This window comes from Cupressus sempervirens, chromosome 5, assembly GCF_028749045.1.
Source record: "Cupressus sempervirens isolate cs-2001-9-10 chromosome 5, ASM2874904v1, whole genome shotgun sequence".
NCBI classification, from domain to species: Eukaryota; Viridiplantae; Streptophyta; class Pinopsida; order Cupressales; family Cupressaceae; genus Cupressus; species Cupressus sempervirens.
In genome coordinates, this window is record NC_143122.1 from 862,614,816 (window position 1) to 862,622,648 (window position 7,833).

At 35.6% G+C, this 7,833-nt stretch overlaps 1 protein-coding gene across 1 annotated transcript; it reads right to left on the bottom strand.

The window, feature by feature from the left end:
* Nucleotides 1-235: 235 nt before the first annotated feature.
* On the bottom strand, nt 236-3,166 carry LOC149558645 (uncharacterized). The gene has a single exon (XM_089786150.1). It carries the CDS (start codon nt 3,164-3,166, stop codon nt 236-238), a length of 2,931 nt encoding a protein of 976 aa, XP_089642276.1.
* Nucleotides 3,167-7,833: the final 4,667 nt, after the last annotated feature.

Here is a 7,833-nt window from a genome sequence, read left to right on the forward strand (position 1 = left end):
TATGACTTAAATTTAGAACTATTTAAGATCACAACTTCACACAATCTAACAACTCTCTTATCCTTTAAAAAGACAAATTACTATTTCACAACTTATATTTCCACTAAATACACAACCAAATCATCATCGAGAAAATATTTACTATTTCAACATTTTTTTATCCAATAAGCACAACCTAATCAACAAACAAAAATCAAATATAGCACAGTACATCTTTTGTTTCGACTGATATAACTCAAATTAAATGAACATGATTGATGTCTTCCAAAAGCTGAAACATGTCACTACACCAAAACTCTCCGTAATAAAAATGTTCGCCCCCACGACGGATATCAGAACAACGCTCTTCCAATGCCCGAGTTTCTGCCGTAGATAATCTTAATGTTTGCACCTTAGTCTTTGTCTTGATAAAGTTTTCTTCCTCTGCCATAATAAGTAGAACCTTTGGACATCCATATACTTTTATCTTTTGTACACACTTCAAATTCCAGTAGCACTGTGGCAATGTCTGCAATACCTCACACTTCATTATTGTCAATGTTTTAAGCGAAGGTAGTGCTCCTTCCAATTTTGGCAGCTGCTCTAACTTCTTCATCTCCACTATTGAAAACACCTCCAAATTAGGAAATGCTCCCTCCTTGCCAAATTCTTTTGGAAACTTCTCTATGTTGGGGCAAGATACTATATTTAGGTGCTTTAAACTCGGAAGCATGTGCAGCGGAGGTAGCTTTGACATGCCACAGTTGACCAGTCTAATGTAGCCCAGATGCTGAAATCCACAAACTGAATTTCTTATTTGAAACAACTGAGGACACGAAAGGCAGAGTTTTCTCAATTTTGACATGGCAGTCATGTCATGAGGTAGGCTTTCCATTTCTGTGAGAGATAAATGTAGAGTCTCCATCTGATTCATGGCTCCCAGTATTCCTTCTCCGAATATTTCACCATTATTTTTAAGCCCCAACCTTTTGAGTCGGTTTAAGGTGCACAAATCATTAATTGAAAGCCGATCCCTTCTGCACTTATTCCACTCTATATTTGGAGAATTGTTTGCATCCAGGTACTCCAGAGATGTAAGATTTGAAATCCCAAATGGCAAGCAGTGCAGATTTTCACAATAACTAATATCCAACAGTTTCAGAGAAGTCAGCTTAGAAATGTTGGATGGGAGTTGTGTAATATGAGATCCATAAAGATCTAATATTTGAAGTTTTATGAGAGTGGCGAGAGAATTGGGCAGTCTCTTGATTCGAACAGAGCGTAACCTTAAGCACACTAAATTCTTCAAACATCCCATGTTATTTGGTAATGATCGGAGGGCAGTTCGTGACAAATCCAGGATCCTGAGAGAAGTCATTTTCCCAATAACTTCTTTAGGAATTTCTAACAAATAAGGATTAGAAGCGAGTAGCAAGGAACGGATACAGGGAGCACCGAATGTTTTTGGAACCCTTGTGAAACAATTGTCCATTAATGAAATTCTAACGTGTCCCCGACTTTCCTCAACTGGAAACTCTTTTAAGCGTCTGCGAGACTGAAAGAAGCATTTTTCTTCCTTCTCGGCAATGTAGCGTGCTAAATCATACAATGAATCGTGCACCCTAAAATAGAGTACCTTTCCATTGTGATCCTTCTGAATTGGTTCGATAAGGCATCGATCCGCTAACAAATTGAGATATATTTCTCCAATTTGGGCAGGATTAGGCCCGGTCACCAATTCTTCTCCTATCCAGTATTTAGTAGCAATTGCAGTACAGATGACTTCGTCTTCTGAGAAAGCGGCGAAGCAGAGGAAGCACAGCTGTAAGGAAGTGCCATAGCCTGGGATGTCGGCCAACGCATCATAGCTTAATCTCAAGGTACCTGAAAATGATTGTGTAAAATCATTCCGCAACTTGTGGAGTGTAAATTCCCATTCATTTGACTGACCGATGCCTGCCATTGCCAGCCCGATTACCTTGAGGGCTAATGGAAGCCCTCCGCACTTCATGCAGACACGCTTGGCTATTTCATGGTCGACGCCCACTGGCAAAATTCCATCGTTGTGTGGAAAAGCATGGAAACAAAACAGTCTCCAGCTATCATCCTCGTTCAGGTCTTGCATTTGAATGATTGATTGAGGTGGAACACCCATCTGTGAGAGCACACTCTTACTTCTCGAAGTGGCAATGATGATATTGCTGTCAAGGTGTGCAAAGCGAGGCACACACAGCTCCTCTAATAAGGTGGTTGCACTTGTTTCCCAAACATCATCTAAAAAAAGGACAAACTTGCGTTTTCTCATGCTTTGATTCAACCATGTTTTCACACAGTCTTCCTCTCTACTGTTCAATCTTTCATTTACTTTAAGACCTATTTGTTTCACAAGCTCATTCCTAAGATCATCAAAAGATGGACTTTGTGAAACAGTAAGCCAAAGCATCAAGTCATTACAAAAGAGATTCTGTACCTGGCTACTGTTGAAGGCTTGTTTGAGCAGTAAAGTCTTACCTGCTCCGCCCTTCCCAACTATGCCGAAACGAGACACATTTTTGTGATGCTCTGAAACGATTAGCTCCTCAAGTCTGATGGATACAGAATCTTGTCCAACAACGAGTGCCTCCTTGATATACTTTATTCTGGCTGGAACAGGTGAAGAAGTCGCAGGAAGATCTCCAGATGTTCCGGCAAGTGCTGAATTATGCAGATCAAGACAATCCTTCATCTCTTCAATCTGCCCAAGTAGTTGCCGATTGGACACATGCTGTTGCAGTTGGTGCAAAAAAGCAACTGAAGGCGTGGAGGCCACATGCTTCTCCACATTTGCTATGAGTTTCCTGATCTTTCTACTCATTTTGTAACGGGAAAAAAGATGGCAGTATGAGTGTATAGTGCAGTGCCGGACCAAAAGAGATGCTTCCTCCAGATGAGCATTCAATTCGTTCAACCAGCTGTTGACCGTGGAGGGTAAAGGACAGTGAGGGAATGCACCCGTTCTGCCAGAGTTCAAAGCTTTTCGATATTCCTGCATTTCCATGTTCAGCGATTGAATTTTAAGAAGCAAAAGTTTGAGGGCATCCAACTCTTGCCGGCATCTGATGGCAATATTGATGCTTTGAATGAGCTGATTTGTAGCCAGCTGAATGGCGCAACCAATCATTCCAGAGATGAAGCCAGGATCACCCATTTTTTTGGGTACCTTCGAAAGAAAATTGAAAGCTTTTTTTCTTACAGATCCAAGGGAAAATATATAAATCAAAGTCAGCTAAAGGTGTGGCAGAAGAGACCTAATTCGACAAGAATACTAGAACAGAAAACATCTTAATATCATCAGTCAGCGTGTGGTCATGGTTGTAGTTTGAAGATAAAATACAGCGACTCTCAAATGTTTTTGAAGACTTTGAACACCGTGTTTTGACCGTCAAGCAATCTGATTTTTTTCGTTAGTGTTTGAAAGTATGGTATGGTTGTCAAGCACATGGTTTAATTTTCACAAGTTAATTTTAATAACCTGTGACAATATAGTTTTCCATTTTTAATAATAAAGTAAAAAATACAATATAATTGTAGTCAAGTTTTTAAATTTAATTATTAAATAAAAACAAAAACTTGTTTTTATCTCAAGTCTGTCTTGAATGTTTGAGTAGTGTGAAAAGAAGAAGTTTGTAAATTAAGTTATGTTTATACTTTCTTGTTTTCTTACATGTATGGTTGGAAAAAACATCTCTTCAAAATATCTCTAGGAAAAATTCTCTCCAAAATATTTCAAAGAAAGAGATATCTTACTTATTTGATTTAAGCTTTGCCTAATCATAAATTTTCTCTAGTATCAAACTTAGGTAGAGGTCCCATGAAAATGACTTGGACTCTAATTTTTAGCAAAGAGAGGTCAATGAGAGTTTTTGTGGGAGGGTGGAAGATTATTTAGAATTGTTTTCTCCAAAATAGGAGCTCTTATTTTTAGCCTTCTTAATTTGAATGGGTGAAAATGGGATGGGGCTGGAAATAGCTCCACTAGCTTAGAAAATTTTCATGACAAATGTCAACAAATAAAATAAAATTTTGAAAGAAAAGAATTTTTTTCAATTTTTCAATTTAAAATTTAAAATCATCCATTAAGTTTAGGAATTCAAATTTCTAAAGTTGTAATACACTTTATGATTCACGAGACCACTCAACTTTAAACATTTCTAAAACATCTCAACGATGATGCTCTATTTTTTAGGAAGCCCCCCTCTATGAGACCCCACCCTTACATCTTTGGTATTTACTAAATAAATACATGGCTAATTGTTTGTAACATGTGTACCTATTAGTTGTGGTGGAAGCTTAAGCAATAAATAAGAATTAAATTTGTTGACATTTTATATTTATTGTTGATTTACAAATATTATCACTACACTGATAGTTCGTCGTTCTAGCCAACAACATTTTGTCGGATGCTAGATGAAATCAGTTCTCACTGTATGGGGGTCAAATTGTTCGAAATTGTTAGTCATTGGTGGATGCCTGACACCTTTCTTCATCAGAAGACTACGGGGAAGTCAAGGGCCATGAGATTAACTTGACCGACAACTCTGCCATTGAGGGTATGGCATTCTCATTGAAAGATATATTTAGTTTGTCAGTAATTTGACAGAATATAGTTAAAATTACGACGACTATGCCATCGAGTGTAGGGCCTCGTTGTCAAAATAAAGGTAGTAGATTATTGCATTGGTGTCACAATTTTGACAACTTGTGCATAGTATAATTTTGTCAGGTAAATGATTCAGGAATTAAGAATCTTCATGTTGGTATAGCATTCTTCTGCTATAAACCAATTTTTTAAAGGTTTGACTAGAAAATTGTAGAAATATTCTAAAATAACACATAAATGATTAGATGAGGAGTGTTAATTGTACAAGTGACATATATCCAACCTAAAGCTACAATATTGAAATAATGATCAACTTAAAGATATTTACGCAAGCGATTGCGTCAATCTTTTGTGGAAATGTCTCTAAATTGATCCTTATTCAAATATTGTGACTTTGGGATGAATATTTGCCACTTGTACAAGCAATATTACTGGTCTAATTATTTGTAGATTATTTTAGAACTGTTATGAAAGTATGGGGATTGAATATTCATGTAGACTAAACTACAAGATGATATTTGAAAGAGGAAGAGTCTATTCCCTGATTGTCTTTGCAGCTGGGCCATGCCCACGGACTCCATCAAATATATGTTCACTTCTAAATTCTTAAGAAGAATTTTTTAGACATTACCACACAATGCAGATAAAATCAATAATAATAGGTGTGGGGACTCCCAAGAGTTCTAAATGATGCCGCGAATGAAAGGTACGTTATTAAGCCAGGTATCCCCCGTGATCAAATTAGAAACGGTAAAAGCCACTGCATCATCATAACTCACAATGTGATAACCGGTCCATTTAATTCGTTGTGAGGTTCCTGCGCCGGGTCCTCTGTTGAGATATTCTCCAAAGTAAAGCATACTCAAAGCAAAATCTCCCGACCATTCAGCCCAACCAGGTGGGGAAATGACATCATCTAAATATGACTTGATATAAACTGTGCGAGAGTATTATTGTCTCCACGGTCTCCCCAGATATGTTGGAAACAGATTCTTATTTGATGCCTGCAGAGCAGTAACCGTGCATCAAGTATCGGGATGGCATGACAGGAGTGACATTTGGAAAGGAGAAGATTGTGGCAGTGGATGAGGGGAACATGTGTGTCACTGTGTCTCTCATAGAGGGTGAGCTCCTTGGGTTCTACAAGGTGTTCAAGCCAACCCTCAAGGTGCTGCCAGGAGGTGATGCCAATTCATGCCTTGTCAAGTGTGCTGTTGACTAGGAGCCTGCTGCTGCTGAGGTGCCCCCTCCTGATGTGGTCAAGGAAAGTGCTGTCAAGACTTTCAAGGCCCTTGAAGGCTACCTTATGACTAGTGCTTGAGTCACTTGGAGGAAGCATCTTGCTTGTTGATATGTACTAAATAAAGGTTCAGATAGAGCATTGTGGGTGTGCTGAGTGTTGAACTTATTTAGAGCATTGTGGGTATGCTAATTGTTGAACTTATTTAGAGCATTGTGGGTGTGCTAATTGTTGAACTTATTTAAGGTTGGTCTTTCAGGAATCAGTTTATTAGAGAGATGAGTAACCTCTACTTTGGAGAGATCTAAGATTATCTATGAATATTGGTGTTGGAATTATGTATCTACATTTTGAATGTTTTAAAATCCGCTTGTTTTTTGTTTTTTTTTTCATTTTTATTATTAAAATAAACAGGTATCACACTAACAGATTCAGCTGATTTTATCATTCTGATTTTGGAAAGTTCTAATGTAGTCAATAATTCTATCTTAATCTTAATTTTTCAGGTTCTCTGTATTGGTTGGTTTTTCTTTTTGGGGGGGGGTGGTTGGTGGTGGGTGTGTGGGGGTGGGGGTGAGGGTGGGGCGGCAGGGAAGGAATGATGAATTGTTGATCTACAAAGATTTATGTTATGTGGATGATAGGTCACATTCTCATACTTGATTATTAATGATGTCATATTTGAATAAAATTATAACTTATATACTTTTTATAATATAATCAATCATTTTGTTTAAATTTTAAATATATTTTAATCAATTTATTTTTGGTATATTTAGTTTTACAATAGACACGAACAATTAATTTTGTAAAAATTTAAATTTTTATTCTTTAGTTGGAGGTAGTTCTATTTTATTAGTTCCTACAAAAGGGAGGGAACTATAGCATTGCTATTTTCAATTAAATAGTCCATTCATGACCATTTATTTTTCAAAAATGTTCCATTCTATATAGTTCTCATGTATTTTCAGATTTTATTATAAAAAATTAATGTCTCATGCTATTGGTTGCAGCCTACTATAGTCATGAGGGAGCTTTTATATTTTTGTTTCCAAACTTTATAGTTGATAAGACATTTTATGAAATAAAATAAATAAGTGGGACAATATATTTGACAAGTGGGACAATATATTTGACAAGATGTAAATATCTTTTGTATATTCTCACACATCTTATCTCGAGAAATTAAATGTTTATTGAAATGTTTTATCTCATGGGTGTTTGTTATTATTATTTATTTTGCAATAAAGGAAGTGCAATACGAGATTATGTAAATGTGAGATGAGGAAAATAATTTTTAATTACTAAAATATTTTATTTAGAAATGAAAATAAAGTGAAAAATGCATACATGTTCAAGTAGAATAATAAATAACATTGGATTTTTTTTTTTTTGCCTATGTACTAAGAAAATCAAATATTTGAACTAAGTAAAATAATTTTGTCATAGATTAAAGTTTTATTTAGAAATGAATTGCAAATGCAATAATCAATGGTAATCACTTCCCCATCAATCAACAAGAACAAAAGGTACACCACATAATTTAATAGAGTTAAAGAAAAAATAATTCAATACTATTTAATATATGATGCACATACATATCTAACACAATTCTTCCCCTACTATTGCAGACAAAAGAAGAATAATTATGCTCCACCTTTCCTTGCTCCAATAATCTCTACTGTATAATGATATGTACACTATAATAATATAATGCAAAACAATTAGAATATATATGCATTCTAATATATTAGTCCAAATATGTAGAAATGCTTCAACTCCAAGGATGTAAATTAAATATAAAACCAAACATCAGTACATTATAATCAAATTGTAGTTATTCTATGAAACAAAAATAATGCCAATGTTATTAGACCACAACATTAGCTACTATAGCATTGTTGATCTTATCTTCATAATTTTTCGTATAAACAATCAAGTGTATGATAGTTATACATAACAATACATTGGAAAA